This window comes from Prionailurus viverrinus, chromosome A1, assembly GCF_022837055.1.
Source record: "Prionailurus viverrinus isolate Anna chromosome A1, UM_Priviv_1.0, whole genome shotgun sequence".
Classification (NCBI taxonomy): domain Eukaryota; kingdom Metazoa; phylum Chordata; class Mammalia; order Carnivora; family Felidae; genus Prionailurus; species Prionailurus viverrinus.
In genome coordinates, this window is record NC_062561.1 from 123,202,603 (window position 1) to 123,225,939 (window position 23,337).

The window sequence follows — 23,337 nt, forward strand, 5'->3', positions numbered from 1 at the left end:
TTATTGAGTGCCTACTATAGTCTTGATATATTCCCAGTATACATTCTCTCATTTAATCCCCATGGTAGCCCTGTGTGGTAGTTGTCATTAAATCTACCTTATGGATGAGAAACAAACACAAGCAAGGCTTCCAGGGTAAGATGATGAGTCAAGCACATTCCTTCCATCCCCCAAGAACCGGAAGTGCTGTGTGCCTCTGGAAGGACAAGTGAAGCAGGAAGACTAAAATAAGGAAGATGTTTGGATAGCTGTATAAAAATCAATCCTGTCCCTTCTACCACTTTGTCAAAAGGAAAAGAAAAAGAAAAATACTAGTTCTCTCCATGCCACACTGTGGTTTATCCTCTGGGAAAGAGGGTCTCCTAACTGGGGAGACCCAGAATACCCAGGGCAGGGGTGCCTTGTGGAAAATGGAGGGAATAGGCAGGTACATGACCACATACTGCGTGCTCAGGTCCTCAGCATTGGCTCTGATAACACTGGCAGCTGGGGGCTCACCTTCCAGACAAGAGGATAATAGAGGATTTTTGTCCCTCCCCCACCCCGCCCGGAGATTTTGGCCAACCTAAGAAAGAAGATCTACAGTTATCAACATAGGGGTTTTTTAACTCAGCATCCTAGCCAGAGCTCTCTAGAGTGAAGCTTACTGTTGACAAGACCCACTCACATGCTCAGCATTTCCAAACAGGAGTTTAAGTCTCCACACTTAAATACGAGCAGATAACCAAGGGTTTTCAAACACACGAGAAAGACTTCTAATAGGAGAGATAAAAACCCAACTTAAGGAAAAGTGTCAGAGAGATGTTAAAATATAACAACTATTTTTTTAATAGAAAAAAATAGGATACCAAAGAAGCAACATTCAGAGAGCAAAAACTAGCTTTAGGGGAAAAAAACTTACAGCATGAGTGGAGAGATTCAAAGGAGGTTTAGAAGATAAATTTAAGGAAATTTTCCAGAATGAGTCAACAGACAGAGCTAGAAAAAAGCAGGGTAAACAAAAGAAAATTTAAAGGCCAGTCTAGGAGTTCTAGTTTCTAAATAATAGAAGGTTCAAAAAGAGGGAAAGAAGGGAGGATACCATCCTACTTAATTTAAAGAAAAAAAGAAAAGCCCCAAATTTAAGGACACATGTGTCAAGAATGAATGAGCCAATTCAATACCCAGCACAATGGATAAAAAAAAGCTGTATCATCATGAACTTTCAAAACATTCAACACGAATACACAATCCTGTAAGTTTCCAGAAAGAAAACTGTTGCATCAAAGGATCAGGCATCAAAATAACTTTAGACTTTTCAGCAGTGACACATAAAGCTAGAAATTAAGGAGAGCAATGCCTTCAAAATTCTAAAGGAGGATAATTTCCAACCTAGAATTCAATGCTCAAACTCTCAATTGAGTATAAGCAGAATAAAAATAGTTTTCATGTATTCTAGTCTTCAAAAATTAACCTCCCTGCAATCTTTCTTACAAAGCTATTGGGGGATGTATTCCACAAACACAAAGAAGTAAAACAAGGAAGACAGTGCAGGAAAGAAGCAGGGAATCCATCACTAAAAAGGAGTGAATCAAATCCATCCCTGGGTGATGGTCAAGGGGAATCCAGGGTGAAAAGTATAAAGCAAAAAAGATCCAGAAGCAATTGGGCCAGAGGGCTCTGGGAGGCACATTTTCAGGAAGGGGAATTTAAGACAATTAGAGAAGAGTTCAAAATTGAATTAGGAAAAAGGATACAGGAAATTGAGCACATGTTTCCACAAGACTGTTATTAACTGCAGCGAACATAAAAATTGTACGAGAAAGGAAAACTAATCATAGTTTACTCTATGATGCAAGGACCTATGCCATTGCCAGACTCATAATAATGGAATACTGAATGCTGATTTAATTGAAATTATTCTAGGGGCGCCTGGGTGGTGCAGTCGGTTAAGCGTCCGACTTCAGCCAGGTCACGATCTCGCGGTCCGTGAGTTCGAGCCCCGCGTCAGGCTCTGGGCTGATGGCTCAGAGCCTGGAGCCTGTTTCCGATTCTGTGTCTCCCTTTCTCTCTGCCCCTCCCCCGTTCATGCTCTGTCTCTCTCTGTCCCCAAAATAAATAAACGTTGAAAAAAAATTATTCTATCAAATAGAGCTACATTGGAAAGATGGGCTCATGTTGGGATGAGACCCTAAGAGTAGAAAAGTGAGCTAAATCTTGGAGATTTAATAAGTAATGGCTAAAACTGAAAAGACAAAAAAATCATACTATTTAGAATATATGGTAGGAACTAGCAAATTTATTAGCTACAAGAGGTGTGAGTGTTAGCTTCTTGGCCAGGAGAAATTAGAAAGTGAGACAAGGGTGTCATAGGACTAAAATCAGTGTTTTAGGGTCACCTGAGTGGCTCAGCGAGTCAGGCATCTCTTGATTTTTGGCCCAGGTCATGATTGCAGGGTGGTGGGATGGAACCCTGTGCTGGGCTCTGCACTGAGCATGACTCTGCTTGGGATTCCCTCTCTCCCTCTCTCTCTGCCCCTTTCCCTGCTCATGCTGTCTCTCTCTCTCTCTCTCTCTCTCTCTCTCTCTCTCAAAAATAAACGTTAAAAAAATAGAATATAACCCATGTTTTATAATAAACCTTTAGACTGTGGGACTGTTCAAACTGTGTAGAAAAAAATATATAGAGATGCCTAACTTTGATAAAAGTAAACGTTCTCAAAAGATAGAAAAATGAATCAAAATATCAATCAAGGTTATCTTTAAATTGTTTTTCTTCTTTCTACTTACTTCTGTCTACTTAATCCTATATTTTTTGATACCAAAAGCATATTCACTTTCTATAAAACATAATCTTCTTCAGGGTACCTGGGTGGCTCAGTTGGTTGAGGGTCCAACTTCGGCTCAGGTCATGATCTCACAGTTCGTGGGTTTGAGCCCCGCATCGGGCCCTGTGCTGACAGCTCGAAGCCTAGAGCCTGCTTTGGATTCTGTGTCTCCCTCTCTCTCTCTGCCCCTACCCCGCTCACACTCTCTTTCTCTCTCTCTCAAAAAATAAAAAATGTAAAAAAAAAATGTTTTAAAATAATCTTCTTGGGGCACCTGGGTGGCTCAGTCGGTTAAGTGTCCAACTTTGGTTCAGGTCAGGATCTCATCATAGATCATGAGTTTGAGGGCTCTGTGCTGGTGGTGCAGGTCCTGCTTGGGATTCTCTCTTCCTCTCTCTCTTTCCCCCTTCCCACTTGCACTCACTCTCTCTCTCAAAAGAAATAAACTTTAAAAAAATTTTTTTAAATACAAAATAATCTGTCAACAAAAAATTGAAGTTCAGAAATGTCTGGTAAATGTCCTAATTCCATTCATCCTGTAAGTGGTAGAGCTAGATTCCAGTGCAGTTCTGACTCCAATCATTTTTTTTAACTGTTTACTTCTTTATTTTGAGAAACACAGAGCATGAGCAAGGGCAGGGGTAGAGGGAGAGGCAGAGAGAGAATCCCAGGCAGGGGCTTGATCCCACAAATCATGAGATCATGACCTAAGCCAAAATCAAGAGTCAGACACCTAACCAACTGAGCTACCCAGGGGCCCCATCACATCATTTTTTTTAAATCTTTGATCAAAGTATCCATTAAAAACCAAGCAGCAAAACTGCCACAATATTCTCTCCCTCTCTCAAGGTCCACAGAGTCTCTTTCTACACCAAACATCAACACTGGATTGCTTTCATTTGTCTACCTATTTGCCTATATATTTATTTATTTATACCCATCTAATTCCAGGAAGATCAAAGAGTGAGTTCCAAAGGTACCATAGAAGGGGGCGCCTGGGTGGCTCAGTCGGTTGGGCATCTGACTTCAGCTCAGGTCACGATCCTGCAGTTTGTGGGATCAAGCCCCACGTCAGGCTCTGTGCTGACAGCTCAAAGCCTGGAGCCTGCTTCTGATTCTGTCTCCCTCTCTCTCTGCCTCTATCCCACTCATGCTCTGTCTCTTTCTAGAAATAAATAAACATTAAAAAATTTTTTTCAAAGATACTATAGTAAGATAAATTACAAATGAGGCAAGGGGCGTTTGATTACACAGGTTTTGTGTTTTCATGAATGCTGCTGAGCGAGCCATACTCTGTTTCCTGAGACTGTGACTTACTCTCAAGCTCCTTTTGTTTTTCTGAGGGCTTAGCGGAGCCCTGGGTACCCAGATGCTCAATTGAGATTTGTCAGTTTGACCTGCTAACAAAACTATAGCTTCTGGAGAAGAGACTTTAACTTCTTTCCCACTTTGCTGGGACTGTCTTAAAAGGGTAGGCATGAGCCTTTGACTACCTCCATTTGCTAATGAGATACTTTATGTAACATTTTAAGCATAACTTGCAAAGCAAAAAGACTAATGACTTATTAAAAATTGGCAAAAATCTATGAATAGACAGTCCTCTGAAAAAATACAAAGATACAGGGCTTTCCTGATCATTAAAGAAACATAAAGTCGATCAATAATTCAGCTTCCTTTCACTCATCAGGTCAAAGACTGTGGGTGTGATAGCACTGGGAGGCAGTGGACAGAATGGCATTCTTACATATTATGGTGCAACAGCTTTGAAGGGCCAGTTTACAGTGTCTATTAAATTGGAAAATTCACATACTTTTTGTTACACCATTTATGCTTTCATGAAGCAAGCTTACAAACCTTCGCTCAAAAGCTGACCAAGGATGTTTGCGGTAGTATTGTAGGTAACAGCTGAGAATTAAACCATCTTCGAATTGCCATCAAAAGGCTAAATATTTCATGGGACATTCTACACAATGTCATACAAAAGAGCTGTTTAAAATAATTAGATATAGATCTCTGTGTGATGGATGAATGAACAGAAAGAATATAATTATACAGAAAGAGTTTATAATCTATGCTCCTATAGGAATGATAGTATGTTGCTATAGCTGTCAAAAGGGAACACATATATGAAGAAAAACTCTCTTAAAGGATACATTGAATTCGTTAAAAGAGGCTGCCTTCTGGGAATGCAACTAAAAATTCAGAATAGGAAGAAGTCTCAATTTTCTTTGAAAAATTGTACTTTATCATTTGTAATTTTTAGTTTTCAGGGAGCTGGACATTAAATTTCTGGTTTATAGCAGCTCATCTCCAAAACCACCTGTGAGTCAAGTGTAATTAGGACCATTTTACAGATGGGAACCCATAGCTGGTGTCCTTGTTCCCTCATCAATAGAAAGATCTACATAAACACCAACAAGTGCAGTTCTCAATAGTTGTACATATGTTCATGATTTGGTGTTTACTTAGGCTGTAAACACTTTTTTAATGGCAAAAGTAAAAAAGTTTCCAAATAGTTTTACCTAAATTAAAAAAAAAAAAAAAAGGAGGGGTTTCTGCTTTACCTTCTATTCTCCCAAATTCCCAGTGTCAGGCCTGTATAACAAACTCCAAAAAGAGCTTCCCCTTTGCTTTGCTTCAACACTGTTTACCGCACAGAATGTTGAGGCTGGGGAATGGTAAGAGAAGTAGAACAAAGAAAAGAAAAAGCGTCAGGCACTGGACTCTGCAGTGAGCAGAGTTTCCCCTTATGTTTAGGGGAAGATTTGGGGCAAGCTGACTTGACCTACGTGATTCTAAAAGCAGAGACAAAGAAATCTCACCTTGCTCCCCCGACTCTGCCTCTGGATGGGTCGAGCCACAGTAACAGCAACAACACAAGATAACTATAGAAATAGTAGCCGAGAGCCCAGGTCCAGGATCAGAAAGGCATCTATGTAGTGTATGTGACAGCCACTGGGCAGACTCAGGTGGTCGATTCTGCCCATTCCTGCACTCAACCATCGGGTGTGGCTTTGTGACAACAGTCAACCAGCTGTCCCCTCAACTGGTCTTACTTTCTACATGACTTTAGTAAGTGTGAGTCTGCCAATGAACGGAATGTGATTTTAGTGTTTAAATGTTTTCCATACAAGAGCCCCTGAAGGCAATTCATCAACTTCATTCAGTGCTCACACAAGAGAAACAAAACTGTGTTGGACTTTTTGAAAGACTCCCTTGGTTTTTAAAGTGATACCTTTCTAGAGGATTTTCATGTGTAGTTTTTTTTTTAAGTTTATTTATATTTTGAGAAAGAGAAAGAGTGGGAGCAGGGGAGGGGCAGAGAAAGAGGGAGAGAGAGAATCCCAAGCAGGCTCCACACTGTCAGCACAGAGCCCAATGTGGATCTCAAACTCACAAACTCATGAGATAATGACCCAAGCTGAAATGAAGAGTCTGACACTTAACCAACTGAGCCACACAGGTGCTCTGTGTGTAGTTTTGGCTAAACAAGGTTCCATCCTACTTTCTGTCTTGAGAACCTAATCCCAGGATCATTAGTCACTACACTAGTTACAGTTGCAAGGTATTTCATCTCTCTGAGCCGAAGCATCTCTAGCTCTGTAGGTTGAAAAGTCGCTATGAGGCTAAAATGAGACATAAAAATGACATGCATACCAAGCCATACATAAACAGATCCCTCATGCATAGAGAATTTCTGTATCTGGTTGATTTGTGGAGTATGTGCACCTACCCCAGAGAAAAACTCGAGAATGAGCCTTTTTACGATACTTGGTATTTTTAAAACTATTTGAAGTGATATCATAACATGAGGGCCCATTCAACTCTATCGGTTAATGTGACACCCCTCCAGACAACATCAAGGACACTGCACTGTCAAGATGTTTGCTAAGACCAGGGTGAGCATTCATGTGTGAACACACAACTTGGAAGCAGATAAGAAAGGTATTGAAGGTTCCAGCTCTTCTGCCTGTCTGTTCTTCCACAGGCCACATCCCATAGGCCAGGTCTGTGAGTGAAGTGAGAACCAGGCTCTGCCTCTCTCCACACCCAACGGCTGCCTTCAAGGCCCCACAGAGACCCAGGGTCTAACAGTACCCCTAGAGCACCTCTCTGTCTTCTTGGCACGAGATCTCCTTCTGAATCAGGAACAAAGTTGTAAAACGTGATACAAGGACAACACACAACAACGTGACAGCAAAGGTTAACTGTGGCAACTGAGGAAACACTGCAGGAATACCACACTACTGACTACAAAAACCCAAAATATGTAGAAATGACACTGACAGTTGCCAGTTTTTTCATGCTGACTCATAATATCCATGTGCTATGACAGCAATGTAAGGTAGCGTTGGTTGGGAGTCTGAATTATGCTCGCCCCTAAGAAGTAGTAGTAGAAATACTAGTCAAAGTGATTAATTCAAATTGATAGTCTAAGTACTTTGTGTATGGGAACTCATTTCATCTTCCTCTAAACCCGATGAGACGCACATTATTTTCATACCCATTTCACAGATGAAGAAACAGAACACAGAAGTAAACCGCCAAGATTATACAACTATGAAACATAGGAGGTAGGATTTGAACGCAGGCAGTCCGTTTCCAGAGACCATATTCTTCTTCTCAGGGGCTGGCACACTTTTCTGCAAAGGGCCATCTAGTAAATGTTACAGATTTTTATGTGGTTGCATATTCTTTATTGTTTTTTTTTATCATCCTTTAAAAATATAAAACCAATCTTAGCTCGTAGGCAATACAAAGAGGCTGTAGGCCTATTTTGTCCTGTGGTCATAAATAATCTGCTGGTTGATACTATACACGGTGATCAAAGGTTTAAGCATACAGTGGATGTGGTACTTGATACCCAGTCCCTGTGGCACATCCTATATGCCTGTAATACAAATGGGTTTCTGTTGACAAAATAATCCATAATTTTGACTTCATCTCTTTCTCATTTTGCCTGAATTTATGAGGTCTCACTGCCTTTTCAATCAGCTTCCCTCCTATTGCTGGACATTCAAGAAGGGGCAGTAAGTGAGTTCCAGCATTACCCTGATTCCAAAGCCAGATAAAAACACAACAAAAAAAAGAGAACTACAGGCCAGTATTGCTGATGAACACCGATGTAATGTGTGTTCAACAAAATATTAGCAAACCAAATCCAACGATGTCTTTAAGAAAATCATTCACCACAATCAAGTAGGATTTAGTACCTGGATACGAAGGGGGTTCAGTATTCACAAATCAATGTGATATATCACATCCGTAAGAGAAAGAATAAAATCCATATGGTCATTTCAACAGATGCAGAAAAAAACATTTGACCAAGCACAACATCCATTCATGAAAACACGCTCAACAAATTAGGTTTACAGGGAACATACCTGAACATAATCAAGGCCTTCTATGAGAAACCCACAGCAAATATCATCCTCAATGGGGAAAAACCGAGAGCTTATCCTCGAAGGTCAGGAACAAAACACAGATGTCCACCCTCACCACTTTTATTCAACGTAGAACTGGAAGTCCTAGCCACAGCAATCAGAAAAGAATGAGAAATAAAAGGCATCCAAAATAAGGAAGTAAAACTTGGACTATTTGCAGATGACATGATGTTATCTATATATAGAAAACCCTAAAGGTTCCACCAAAAAATCTACTGGAAATGATAAATGAATTCAGTAAGATCGCAGGATGCAAAAATCAATGTACAGAAATCCATTGCATTTCTGTACACTAATAATGAAGCAGCAGAAAGAGATATGAAAAAGAAACAACAATCCCACTACAATTGTAACAAAATAGTAAGAAAAAAATTAACCAAAGAGGTGAAAGAATATGAAAACACTAATTCAAAGGGATACATGCACCCCTATGTTTATTACAGCTTTATTTCCAATCCCTAAATTATGGAAGCAACTCAAGTGCCCATTGATAGATGAATGGATAAAGAAGATGTGGTGTGTGTGTGTGTGTGTGTGTGTGTGTGTATTAAAATATTATTCAGCCATGAAAAGGACTGAAATCTTGCCATTTGCAACGATGTGGATGGGGCTAGAGAGCATAATGCTAAGTAAAATAAGTCAGAAAAAGATAAATACCATATGATTTCACTCATATGTGGAATTTAAGAAACAAAACAAATGAACAGAGGGGAAAAAAAAAAGAGAGAGAAACAAACCAAGAAACAGACTCTTAACTATAGAGAACAAACTCATGGTTACCAGAGGGGAGGTTGTGAATGGGTGAAAAAGGTGATGGGGATTAAGATGTGGGGCTCGAACTCACGAACTGTGAGATCATGACCTGAGCCAAAGCTGGATGCTTAAACGGCTGAGCCACCCAGGTGCCCCTAAAGCAACACTACTCTTGCTGCGTTGGAGACATTTCTAACCTGTTTTACTTTGTTTAAATTTTGGATGCTTCTCATTACGACTAAATTTATTTCATAACTCATTAATGGGGCTTGACCCCATTAAAAACCACTTCCTTGGAAGACCCTCATGCTCATGCTGCTTCTATTTACAAGAAGCACTTGTTTTGAGGTTCTTGTGTGCCTTTACAACTTCGTTGGATTTATTTGCTGAGAACCAACCGTGTGCACATCACCTTGTGAGGCTTTGTGGGAAGTGCAAAGAGTTTGGCTTCCAACTACCTCAAGCCAGAAATTTTCTGAGTTGCTAGGAAACCAGGATGGACAAAAGGACCTACCATCTCTGCTCTCATAGAGTTTATAATCTAGTGGATGAAAGAAATTCAAACTACAGGAATTTTGGAAATTAAGCCATTCACTTGACTAGCTTTAAGTAAACAACTTTATTAACACTTTCTGGGTAGAAGGTATGTTTTTCTTGTCTAAGAGGATCAGTCTCATTTCAATAGCTGAGAAAATAGAGTTCAGTCCCTCCCTACAAATGACATTGTTATTTTGTGTTTGAATTCAAGGTTATTTGTAATACATGCTGCCTCACATGATTGAATGGGTTGTGCAGTAGAAATAAAGTGATTTGGGAGTTCAGGAGAAGAAATGATTAAGTCACATTCAAACATTTCAACCCTCAGAAAGCTTGGTAAGACCTTAAGAGTTCCCCCTTACCCATATTTTTTTCCTTCAGGGGTAGCTAATGTAATTATTCTTGGAAAAACAGACAAAATAGTCTTTTTAAAGAGAAGAGTGGTAACTTCTAGAGTTTTGCAATCTTCTCTGAATAAACTCTTAAAATCCCTCATTTGGAATTTTACTCCTCTAAATCCTTATTTCAAAAACCATGAAACATAGTGGAACGTTTCCTGAAGATCGACAGGTCAGGGAACCAAAGGTTGTCACTTTTCTGAGAGAACCTGTACTTTGCTGTTCTTATCACTGAAAATTTCATGAGCACTGACCAAGAGACCACACTACATGTAAACAAACATCTGCTTCTGACTTCTAGAAGCTCAAATGGCAACTTTAAAGCACCATTCAGTGAAACCCTGCACACATATTCTTGGGAATCTGTTAAGATATTTGTGCCTTGGGAATCGGCTCATTCTATAAACTCGTAATAGTATCCTTCTTGGCAAAAAAGAAATCATTTAGGTACAACAGAGTGATTGTTATGAGAAAATAGGCAAAGAGATTTTTACAATGTGGATGCTGAGGAGAGCCACCTTCATAAAGGACCAGATCTCTCTGTAATCGTCAGTGTTCAGCGGTGTTCCTCCTGACCTTACCCCCTATGTGAAATCCACTGTTACATGCTCTTAGAGCTCCACCACACCTCTCCTTAACGTTCAGGGGGAGTTTTAATTGTCCATTAATTTATGACTATTTAGGCTGCGAGCATCTCTCTCTCTACGGAGTCCTTACTAGACTACAGGCTCCATAAAGGTAGAGATTCGATTTTTACTTTGCCATTACTATATCCCCCAGTACTGAGCACTGTGATTAATAAATAATACTTGTTTAAGAAATATTTATTGAATGAATGGGCATTTTAAGATCATGTGGAATGCTGGTTGAAACAAGATACTTCAGTTTCGCCAAATCTTTATTATTTATTAGTGATCAAAAAGCAACTAATAATCCCTCACATTGTTCTTCTTTTTGTTTTACAGTCAACTTTGACCACTTTGAAATTTTGCGAGCCATTGGGAAAGGCAGTTTTGGAAAGGTGAGAACCATAATGATTAACCACTGGCAGGGTTATATGCCTCAGTGAACAGAGTCTGAGAATATTCAGATTATCCAGTGACTGGGACCCTGAGGAACGATAATTCAGAGAGGTTGTTATAAAATTGTCACTACAGTTTGAGGTGTGTGATATAATGAACACCAGTTGTTCTTAGAATTATTTCATCGTCATGCCCATTGACTCTCACTAGATTTTAAGACTTTGTCTCCACGATAAGGAGGACAGTAAACTTTTGGACTCAGTGGCCAACTGTATCAGTATCTTCAGTAATAGTTATCTTCTCAATGTAAGAGTTAAATCTTATGTGGAAAAGAAGCTGTCCCGTTTCTGTTTTTTCCTCAGGTATCCAATGTTTTTATTCTCAAAATTAGACCATGAAAGATAGATCTAGTCTAATTAAAAAAAATTTTTTTAATATTTAATTTTTTTTTTGAGAGAGACACAGGGTGTGAGCAGGGGACGGCCAGAGAGAGGGAGACACAGAATCTGAAACAGGCTCAAGGCTCTAAGCTGTCCATCAGCACAGAGCCCGACACGGGGCTCAAACCCACATGCCATGAGATCATGACCTGAGCTGAAGTCAGATGCTGCAGTGACCCACCCAGGCGCCCCACCAAGCTAATTATTTTTGCAAGAATGTTCTAGATTCAAGTCCTGATCATTAGTTTCTTGGTGGAGACATACTTCGAGAATATTTCTTATTAATATTGAGCTTGCATTTTAAAATCATCTGCTCTCCACTTTACCAGACATACAGAACCTCTAAAAGAATTTTGAAAATATGGATATCGTGTTCCCTATTTTCCAAGTGCTTTAAGTCCTTTTAGGTTATATCAAGTATGGTTAAAGAGAAATTCTTCACACAGTATTGTTCAGCTTGGTAGTTTAGCCATGCCCATTACAGTCACTCAAAGCAGAGTGCGGATGTCATTTGCTGTTGGCAGATTCCTGGCAAAGAAGCGGCCGTTTTCTCCAAAATCCTGTCTAAACAAAACCCCAAGAGCCAAAAACAGGCAGACTCCTTTGAGAAAACAGAGATTCAAGAATTGACCTGGCATAGGGGAAGAAAATGAATTTTTTTACTCCGAAATCAGAGCTCAGTGGCAACTTGAGCATCAGAGTATTTGCAAGTGATAAGGCCTCCAGGCCATGCCACCCAACAGGTCTTGTTCTGTCTCTTGCAGCCATGATCTGTCAACGCCCTGACCACCTTCTCACTCTGGTTTGCACCATTAGGTCTGCATTGTGCAGAAGAATGATACCAAGAAGATGTATGCAATGAAATACATGAACAAACAAAAGTGTGTGGAACGCAACGAAGTGAGAAATGTCTTCAAGGAGCTCCAGATCATGCAGGGTCTGGAGCATCCTTTCCTGGTTAATTTGTGGTAAGTGTTTGTATGGGATCTTGCAATGGAGATACTCCCACCTTCACCCCAAACATTGTTCTGGAAACCCGTCCTGATTTCTAGGTGTGCATTTGCAAAATCTTTGGTAGGCTCTTCCTTGAGGGCTTTGGTTCTCCTTGACTTATTTGACACTATAATGAAACAAATTGTTGTTTTACTGTCACCAATAAATACTGCTTGGTTAATTTGTCACAGTTCCCCTTGGCCTGGAGGATAGCATACTTTTCAAAACACTGTAGCTAAATAGGCGGACAAAGAATGAGTTCAGATGTCTTGTCATTCAGTAGATACTCTTCCTTCATTAATTGTGGGGCAGTGACTGTGGCTACTAACTGTCATCAATGGCTGGTGTGAGGTTGATCTTCAGAACTTGGACAAAAACCACTTTTTCTTTACAATGACTGGGAGTAGAAATGGTTTCCTTAGAGCATCCTTCCTGAGCAGAATCAGGACAGGCACTGCCATTCTTGCCAAATAGCTTTTAACAGAGGTAGAGCTAACTTAGATCAGTGGCTAGACTGTGATCCTAAAGCCAGGACATTAATCCAAGGCTCAGAAAATGGCTAGAATCTGGCAGTGTCTCTTACTCCCTGCTCTTTTCTTATGCGTGGAGGTCTGTATGTGGCTCTCTTACTTTTCTCTACATTTTAATGCATCCATTATGTTAAGAAACTGTTCTTAAAGCTAATTCAGTGTGGCAGTTATTTAAATATGCATACCGAGCAGTTTCTACTAGCAAAAGCAAAAAAAAAAAAGTCTTTATTCAGAGAATACTAATGGGAGAATAATTGAAATGTCACTGTGTGTTTAAGGACATTTCTCTGGAGGAATAAAACCTGTCTCCCTCCATCTTTAATTGATACAGTTCACTTGATATACAATTTGCTCAAAGACTCTACACCATAGTTGCAAAGAAGATGGTTTTGTGTGAATTGGAAATAGGTCCCTTGAGTTCATGCAGTACTCAGATGTGGTGGAGTCGAATTTTGACCCACGCTCAGTGGATTTAATCAGTAGCTTAGAGTGGCCTATTCACAACGCTGCCACGCAGAGGCACATGGACACAGCTCTTTCGTCCCCACCCTTAGCAATTAGCAGATTGCCTGTTTCTCCCCCTCTCTCTTCCCTGAGAATGATGAGGTGCTCTCAATTCACATCCTTGCTTTGTTCAAAGTCACATTTTCCTTCTTCCAAAGTCCAGCCAACTAACTTTCTCCTTTTAAGACCAGGAACTCTTCAGAAGGACATACTTAGCATTTCTCCCTTTCAGGCCCATCTCTCCTCACTGAGTAGGCAAAATGGATTTCAGTTTATTCCCAATTTTTTTATAAGGGGTGTTAGGAGACTTGAAGCTGGGAAAGGTTTACAGATTTTGCTGTTTACTAACATGGTGTCATTCCAGGAGACACTCTGATCTCCACACATGCTGGCTTGGGGATAACATGGGGTATAGCCTTGTCTTCCCTTTTTGCCACACTGAATCTCTGCAGAACATCAGGTACCATTAATAGTGATAGAGGAGAGGGATGCCTGGGTGGCTCAGTCGGTTGAATGTTCAACTCTTGATTTCAGCTCAGGTCATGATTTCATGGTTCGTGGGATCAAGCCTCACATTGGTCTCTGGGCTCACAACACAGAGCCTGCTGGGGATTCTCTCTCATTCTCTCTCTCTCTCTCTGCCTCCTCCCCAGCTCACACGCATGCGCACTCTCTCTCTCAAAATAAATAAATAAACTTAAAAAAATAGTGATAGGGGAGAGAAGAAATCCCTCCCCACCTTAATTCCACCACTTTCAGAACTGGAAACCTAGAGGGGGCTTCCTTAAAATATGGAAGAAAAAGTTTTAATCATTCAAATCCTAAGATGAAAATATTCAGAAAGAATATTTATTTCTTCTAATAAAGGCTTTCTGCCTTGGTAAGTACAGCATAGCCAACGTAAGTGACTCTTTCTCCAACTATTAAACACTTTGCAGTGCTTCTGGAGGTGTGACCTGGGAGTAATCTTTATCATTTTTAAGTCAATTATGAGACAGGGTTAATGTGTGTAACTAGGGTTGTTTTTATGGACAAAAGGAGACAAAGGGCTATTCACAGCACAAGAGTAGACCCATCACAAATGGGAGTCCCCCCACCCCATCCTTGCTCCCTTAAGGTGTAGTACTCGCGACATGCCCACCACTGCCAGGCCACTGTGGTCATCCAACATGCAAATTTCAAAGGTGCCCAGCCTCAAAACATCACAGGAAGCTGTGTGTGGTCAGGGAGGGACAAGTCTCATTCTCTGTAAGAGCTTATGTTTGTTTCGTTTTCCACCTTTCTGCTGCAAATCAAAGGGAAAAAAATATCCAAAGATTCCCCATTATGTGCAATTTAATCAAGAGTTTGTGTCCTAGGTTTAACTAGACTTATCTTTACATCCCCAAAGCTTCAGGAGCAAATTGGCTAAAGCACAGTATGATTAATAATGTAACAGCAATACTTTTTCATTCCTACGTACCCCTCGTGTACTCGATCTTACTGATATGCTATGTAGGCCACTCAATATTGCTTTCAGAAATCTGCTAGTGGATACTCAAAGTGCCTGTAACCTCTGGGATGTGTTCAGAAAATTCTGGTTTTCAGGCTGAGGAAAAATACAAGCTGTTTCTTTTAAGCAGGCTTTACACTAATGTTAAGAAGTTGGCTATATGTGTGTGTGTGCGTGCGTGAGTATGTTTGTGTGTGTGTATATAGAGGTATAAATACATACATATGTGATAGGTGAAAACTTTGCACATTGTAGTCAACTAGAAGAAAGCAAAATCACGTGGAAAAATGAAAATTCCCCAGTATTGCTATCACCTTGAAACAACCACGTCTAACATGTTCTTGCCAATAAAATGTCTATATTTGTTTTTTTGCTTTTGATCTTGCATTAGCCCCGTTCATTCCCTCATTCATGGGTGTATTTATCAAGCAGCACAAACAAGTTATAATTAGAGTTTGCCAGATGAAATACAGGATGCACACTTAGATTTGAAGTTCAGATAAATAACCAGTCATCTTTAGTCTATGTCCCAAATATTGCATGGTGCCTGTTTTATCTGAAAATTACTCATGTTCTGAATTTCTACTTTAAATGGGCATCTTGAATTTTTATTCACCAAATTCGGCAACCCTAATGGTAACACAGACCCATAGTGTGAGGGTGCAGTGGTGAGTACTCGTGGACAGAGCCCCTGATCGACCCCACATTCCCAGTAACTGTGAAAGGCTGATATTAATCACATGGCACATAAATATGTCAATGTGAGAAGTGCATGAAGGACTAAGTAGAAGAGGGGTGTGTGTGTGTGTGTGTGTGTGTGTGTGTGTGTGTGTGTGTGTGTGTCTTGGGCTGGGGCAGCAGAGTTAAGGGTGAAAACACATTTTGAACTAAAATTCAACCTTCCCAGCCCCACGGACCTGACCCTGCTCAGGAACACAATCATCAGATGTAGGCCATGTTATAAAGGAAAAGGCAGCCTGGAGGGGCTGGCATCCAGGAAAAGCAAAGAAAATCTTCCTGCGAGTCCCTCCCTGAGGGCCGCTAACAAAGCCCCGGCAACCCACAGCCTTCGAACAAATGGGCCCCAGTGCTGCCCGGCAGAGCCCTGTCCCCCAGGTGGCTTTTGTTAATTGAGATTAAGCCTGCAGCTGCACACAGTCCCTCGGGGCTCCAATCTCCCCTCAGCCTTGTCTCTTGTTCTTTGGGAACAGAAGGGACCCACGTGTGGGTTCAGGAAATTAGAAGACAAGATAGTCTGTTTTGAGCAGAAAGGACCACCTGTATCGGGAGTGTGAAAAGGGTCCTGTGAGTAGCTGGACACAGCCAGATGAACAGACACCCTGGAACCAACCTCCATTATTTATGACTGTGCACCAGTGTTTCTTCACAGAATCGTAAACTAGGAGAATTCAGGGTAGCCTACAGAGCCACAGAACCAAGAGGAGCTTCCAGGTCAATGGCATTCTCCTACTCAGAGTTTTACCTATATTGTCTGATTTATTCATCCTAACAGGTTAGGCTCATAGCAATTATTAGTCCCATCTTACACCAGAGAAACTGAGGCTCAGAGAGGGTGAGTCATTTTCCCAGAGTCACACAGCCAGAAACTAGCAGAGCCAGGACTCAAACCCAGGAATTCGGCTTTGAAAACCCAGCCCTTTCTGCTACACTATACCATGCCCTGTGGGCATCTTGTAGGACTCTCTTACAAAATATGAAGGAAATGGAATTTATTTTGTTGAGTGTCTTTCATATCCCACAAGAATACAAACTCCATGAGGCAGGTAGGTTTGTGTATTTTGCTCACTGCTTCATTCCCCATCCCCTATGATAATGCCTCACACAGAGTAAGTGTTCCACAAATATCTGTGGAGTGAATAAATGAGTGAATGAATGAATGAATGAATGAAGTTTAGTGGTGGAACCAGGCTTCTCGTTCTTGCTCCTATCCCGTGATGCCACTGCCAGTTCCTGCACACTTACAAATATGTAATCAGGGCCATCTCAAGTTCTGCACAGGTCCTAAAGTCAGAGGGACGTGGGTTTGAATCCTCACTTTGCCACTTGGTAACTCTGTGAACTGACCCATTTAGAGTATGTATTTTGCTCAGTTCCTCACTCATAATTGGGAACAACAGCAATTGCCATGGCAGAAGGTACTGCTATGAAGATGTCTATAAAGCACTTCACACATAATGGGTGCTTCATAAATGTGGACTCAGGGGCTCCTGAGTGGCTCATTTGGTTAAGTGTCCTACACTTGATTTGGGCTCATGTCATGATCTCACAGTTTAAGCCCCACGTCTGGCTCTACACTGACAGGGCAGAGCCTGCTTGGGATTCTCTCTCTCCCTCTCTTCCTCTCTCTGCCCCTCCCCTGCTCATACTTTGGTGTGCATGCTCTCTCTCAAAAATAAATAAACAAACTTAAAAACAATGAGGACTTCAAACAAAAACTCTGTGAGGTCCCACCCCAAATGCAATGTTCCCTCAAGCCCTATAGCCAGAGAAGATTCTGTTTTTGTTTGTTTGTTTGTTTGTTTGTTTGTTTGTTTGTTTTTGAGAAAGAGTGCAAGCTGGGAGGGGCAGAGAGAGAGAGAGAGACAGAGAGAGAGAGAGAGAGAGAGAGAGAGAGAGAGAGAGAATCCCAAGCAGGCTCCACACTATCAGCACGGGGCCCAATGTGGGGCCCAAACTCACGAACTGTGAGATCATGACCTGAACTGAGATCAACAGTCAGATCAGACAGACCCTCAACTGACTGAGCCACCCAGGTGCCCCAGAGAAGATATTTAAGTAGACATGTGTACCTGAGTGTGAGCTAGCCTAGGCATTAGAAAGTCTTTGGATTTGTTCTAAACTTTTAAAAATTTAAGTAATTTAAAAAAATATAAAATACAGGGTGCCTGGGTGGCTCAGTTGCTTGAGCGTCGACTTCGGCTCAGGTCATTATCTTGTGGTTCGAGAATTCAAGCCCCATGTTGGGCTCTGCACTGACAGCTCACAACCTGGAACCTGCTTTGGATTCTGCCTCCCTCTCTGCCCCCTCCCCTGCTCACATGGTTTCTCTCTCAAGAATAAATAAACATAGGGGCGCCTGGGTGGCTCAGTCGGTTAAGCGTCTAACTTCAACTCAGGTCACGATCTCGCAGTACGCGAGTTCGAGCCCCACGTCGGGCTCTGGGCTGATGGCTCAGAGCCTGGAGCCTGCTTCCGATTCTGTGTCTTGCTCTCTCTCTGCCCCTCCCCCGTTCATGCTGTGTCTCTCTCTGTCTCAAAAATAAATAAAAACGTTAAAAAAATTTTTTTAAAGAATAAACATTAAAAATTTAAGTAAAAAATATATACAATACATATTTTATATAAAATATGGGAACACAGATATTCTAAATAAAATAATAAATACCTATATTTCATTATGCAGAAATAACTGCTGTATTAGGTTCCTAATGCTGCTGGAGCAAATTACCATAAACTTAGTGACTAAAACAACATGAATTGGAGTAAATGGACTTAAAGCTATTTTCACAATATAATTAAGACATTATTTTCTTTTGCCCTGCATTGCTTGCACTGAAAGCTCACAAACAACAAAACTAATCAGAACAATGATTACCTATGGGTTGCAGAGATTAACAAGAAGGTCACATGTGGGAAACTTGGGGAGTGGTTAAAATATTCTGTTCTTGTTATTGTGGTGCTGCTTAGATCAGGGTGTAGATTTGTAAATATTCATTAAATTCTATACTTAATATCTGTGCATTTCACTGTAAATGAATTTTAGCTATTTCAGAAGAAAATGAAAAAGCTTAAAAACCACAAACTCAGTATCTTACAATTCGGGAGGAGGTCAGAAATGCAAAATCAGTCTCATTAGACTAGCATGAAGCTGTCTGCAGAGCTATATTCCTTCTGGAGGTCTAGAAAAGAGTGTTTTCTTCCCTTTTCCTGCTTTTTGAGGCTGCCTGAATTCATTGGTTCCAGGCGCCTTCCTCCACCTTCAAAGCCAGCCACGTAACATCTTCCGCACTCTAATGGCAACTCTCTGCCTGTCAGGTCCATCTTGAAAGGACTCCTCTGATCACATTGGGTCTACCTGGTGACAATAGTTCCCTCTTGACCAAATTCTAGCCAGGCTCTTCTGCACCATCTTCTTGACTAGGCCTCGACCTTGGTCTATAAAGACGTGAACAAAACACTAACACCATTTCTAACAGCTCAGGACTGTATCCCTAGGATGGCATTAGCTCCCCTTAAAGTGTCTGCCTGAGAAAATGCAAAGCTGACACAAGAATTTAGTTTGCTCCATCCAGCACCAGAAGATGGCTCCCCTGTCTCCCAGCCTCCGTGGGAGGGGAGGAGCCTAACTTTGATAAGTGCAGGTTAACAAACCCAGATGGGTTTCACATGGACCAACCCTGTTCCTGGCTCTTTGTAACTGTTACTCCACTGACTACCAGGTCCTGGCTTACCCCTTCTCCATGCCCTCATCCTCCCTTCCAAACACAGTCACTTCTGTGCACATCAGAGTTGAGTTCAGTCCACACTATTGGATTCCAATTGCAATAGTCTATCATTGGCTAAAATCAACTCTACTTACCTTAGTGTCCAGCTTTGTTATCTTAGGAAGGGATGTGATTAAATTAAGGATCTTGAGAAAGGAGAGGTTACCCTGTATTATCCGGTGCTGTCACAGGACAAAGGTGTCCTTGGGTATGGCCCGGACAAGCGTGGCTAATTGGAGAACAAGGGACAGCAGTCCCTGAAGAGGAGCTTAGCAGAGAACAGTGTTAATTGTGTGGCCTGTACACAGTAATGGTTGCAGACATGGTCGTTGAATGACTGAGTGGTGGACCAAAAGGCAGGAAACTGAGTCTTTATAATGCAGACATTCACTTACTCATTTACTCATCAATATTGCAGAGGATTCGTTTATTGCAGACAACACAAGAAGCTATTAGAAAATTTCAAGTAAAAAGAAATTTTACTTGAGGGAGGACATGGAGTAGTCTACAGCCTCAGACATAAAGCTGAAGAAGCAGAGGTCTCCAGAAAATGAGGGACAAAGGCAGTTCTGGGAAGCTAGGCAGCAGTAACCAACAGACAGGCTCTCAAGGCTGTCTCAGCTGAGATGAATCAGCTCCAACCAATTTTCTAACCTTGTGTCCCCCACTCAAGGTTCAAAGTCCTGGGAGAGAGTCCAACTGGCCCTGCTCAGAAAACATGCCTGATCCTTGGCTAAAAGAAAGAGTAAAATAAATAATGACTCCTACATTGTTGGCCTGAGCCACTGGATGAATGATTGTGTCATCCACTAAGATGGGGAGATCTGAGGAGAATCAGACTCATTGTGAAAATCAAGAAACCTCTTTTAGCTGTGTTAATTTTGAGTTGCCTTTTAGTCATCCAAGTAGAGCTGCAGAACAGGCAGCAAGTCCAAAGCTCAGAAGAGACATCCAGGGTCCAAGGAAAAGTCCAACAAAACACAAATATGGGGAAAATCGGCTTATAGATGCTAGTTAAGCCAAGACTTGAAGGGAGTATATGTGGAGAGAAATTAAATAGCTAAAAGAAAAGGGCCAAGGAGTAAAGACCCAGAGCATCCTTATAGTTCTGATGGAGAAAGAAGACTCAGGCAACCGGACAGAGAAGGAACAGCCTGGAAGCTAGGGCGAGTGCAGCATCCTAGAATCTAGAGACTGTTTCACAAAGGAAGGAGTGCACACTATTTCAAGTGCCGTGGAGAGGTCAGAAATAAGGAGACAAAGAACTTGGGAAGGAAGGAGACTGCAAACTTGGGAAGATACAGATATTGTGACTTTGATAACCGCCAAGTCCAAATGATTGGACAAAAGATCAGAGGGAGTGGTTTGGTGAGAACACAGGAAGTGAGTGATGTTATTTGGGGAGGGTGGGATGCAAAGTGGTTGTGTTGTGTTTTGAGATTCATCCACATCGTCATGGGTAGCAATAATGTATTGTGATTTCTCTATCATACTCCATTGTATGAATATCCCATAATTTACTTATCCATCTCACTAGTGATGGATATTTGAGTGGTTTCCAGTTTGAGACTTTTACAAATAGTCCTGCTATTAACATTCTTGTTTGTATTTTTTGGTAAGCAAAAGTACATATATTTGGGGATGTAAACCTAAGAATTAAATCATTGGATCCTAGGATTCATAGGGGTTCTGCTGGCAAATGGTTTTCAAAAGAAGTTCCAATTTATACACACATCAGCCATATATGGTAATTCAGGTTGCTATAAAACCCTACCAATATTTGGTATTGTCAGTTGCTCTACAGTGTTCTAGTAAATGTGTACTGTCATCTGGTTGTGGTTTTAGTTTGAACTTCCCTGGTGACTTGGGACTTTGGGCACATTTTTATATGAGTGTTGGCCATTTGGAAGCCTCTTTTATAAAGTGCTTAAGTCTTGTACATCTCTTGGTTGCCTTTTCTTCTCAGTGGCCCATTTTTGAATATAATTTCTTTGTCCAATCTATGCCTTACCTTTAACTCTGTAAGGATATTATTATTATTTTTTTAATTTTAATGTTTATTTATTTTTGAGACAGAGAGAGAGACAGAGCACAAGCAGGGCAGGAGCAGAGAGCGGGAGACACAGAATCCAAAGCAGACTCCAGGCTCTGAGCTGTCAGCACAGAGCCTGACGCGGGACTCTAAGTCACAGACCACGAGATCATGACCTGAGCTGAAGTCAGATGCTCAACCAACTGAGCCACCCAGGCGCCCCAGGATATTATTTTTTTTAGCAGTCAAAAAGCTTGGATTTAAATGTGGTGTAGACAGTTTATCCATCTTTTCCTCATCAGTTGTGCCTTCTGTGTCCTGTTTAGGAAATCTTTGCCTATACCAAGGTGACAATATTCTACCCTGTTTCGTAGTAGCATGGTTGTTTTAACGTTTACATGTAGATCTGTCATCGAGGGTCAAGATTCACTTTTTCCCCATAAGGAAATCTAATTAACCCAACACCATTTACTGAAAAGTTTCTCCTTTTCTTATTGCACTGCAGTAACACATTTGTTGCTAGTCAAGCCACCAAATATGTATGGATTTCTAGACTTTGTTCTATTGATCTACTAATCAATACACTACACTAATCACTACAATACACTACACTACTACTAATCAATACACTAAGTGTGTACACTTACACATTTATCACACTACCTTAATTACTGTAACTTTCTCCGAGGAGCAGAATTCAGTAACATAATTCTTCTGGATTATCTTGACTGGAGTTGGCCCTTTGTAATTCAATGTAAATTTCATAATCAGCTTGTGAACTTGCATTTTATTTTTTTAATGTTTATTTATTTTTGACAAAAAGAGAGAGAGAGAGCATGAGTGGGGGAGGGGCAGAGAGAGAGGGAGACACAGAATCCGAAGCAGGCTTCAAGCTCTGAGCTGTCAGCACAGAGCCCGACACAGGGCTCGAACTCACAGACCGTGAGATCATGACCTGAGCCGAAGTCAGATGCTCAACCGACTGAGCCACCCAGGGGCCCCTGTCAACTTGTATTTTAAAAGTACTGGTATTTGTAGCAGGTTACATTGAATCTAATTCAGAGAGAATTAAGTTCTTTTTAAAATATTAAACGCGCCTGGGTGGCTCAGTTGGTTAAGCGACTGACTTCGGCTCCAGTCACAATCTCACGGTTCGTGGGTTCCAGCCCCGCGTCAGTCTCTGTGTTGACAGCTCAGAGCCTAGAGCCTGCTTTGGATTCTTTGTCTCCCTCTCTCTCTGCCCCTTCTCTACTCACTCTCTGTTTCTCTCTAAATACACAAATAATTAAAATTAAAATATTTAGAGTACTCTAAATAAACATTGAAAAAAAATTAAAAAAAATTAAACCTTCCTTCATAAATTTTATATATATCTATGTATCTTCCTGTATATTTAGGTATCCCTTGATTTCTCTCCTGGGTTTCACTTTTTATTGTAGAGAGCTAACGTATCTGTCTTTAGATTTATGCCTATGCATATTTCTGATATGATTACAAATGGTAATTACTTATCAAAATTTTATTTTCTAGTAATTTGTTGCTTGTTTAGCAATATACAGTTGATTTTTCTTTTCTTTTAACTTTATTTTTTATTTTTTAAAATTTACATCCAAATTGGCATATAGTGAAGCAATGATTTCAGGAGTAGATTCCTTAATGCCCCTTACTCACTTAGCCCATCCCCCCCCTCCCACCACCCCTCCAGCAACCCTCAGTTTGTTCTCCATATTTATGAGTCTCTTCTATTTTGTCCCCCTCCCTGTTTTTATATTAATTTTGTTTCCCTTCCCTTATGTTCATCTGTTTTGTCTCTTAAAGTCCTCATATGAGTGAAATCATATGTTTTTTGTCTTTCTCTGACAGACTAATTTCACTTAGCA

At 40.9% G+C, this 23,337-nt stretch overlaps 1 protein-coding gene across 1 annotated transcript in view; it reads left to right on the forward strand.

Moving 5' to 3' along the window:
- Positions 1-10,909: 10,909 nt before the first annotated feature.
- Positions 10,910-23,337, forward strand: part of STK32A (serine/threonine kinase 32A) — a 95,848-nt gene continuing 83,420 nt past the window's right edge. Inside the window, exons 1-2 of the mRNA XM_047864374.1 lie at positions 10,910-10,960; positions 12,218-12,369. Of these exons, the coding sequence (XP_047720330.1) occupies positions 12,251-12,369 (119 nt within the window). The 5' untranslated portion in view covers positions 10,910-10,960; positions 12,218-12,250. The remainder of the gene's footprint in view (positions 10,961-12,217; positions 12,370-23,337) is intronic.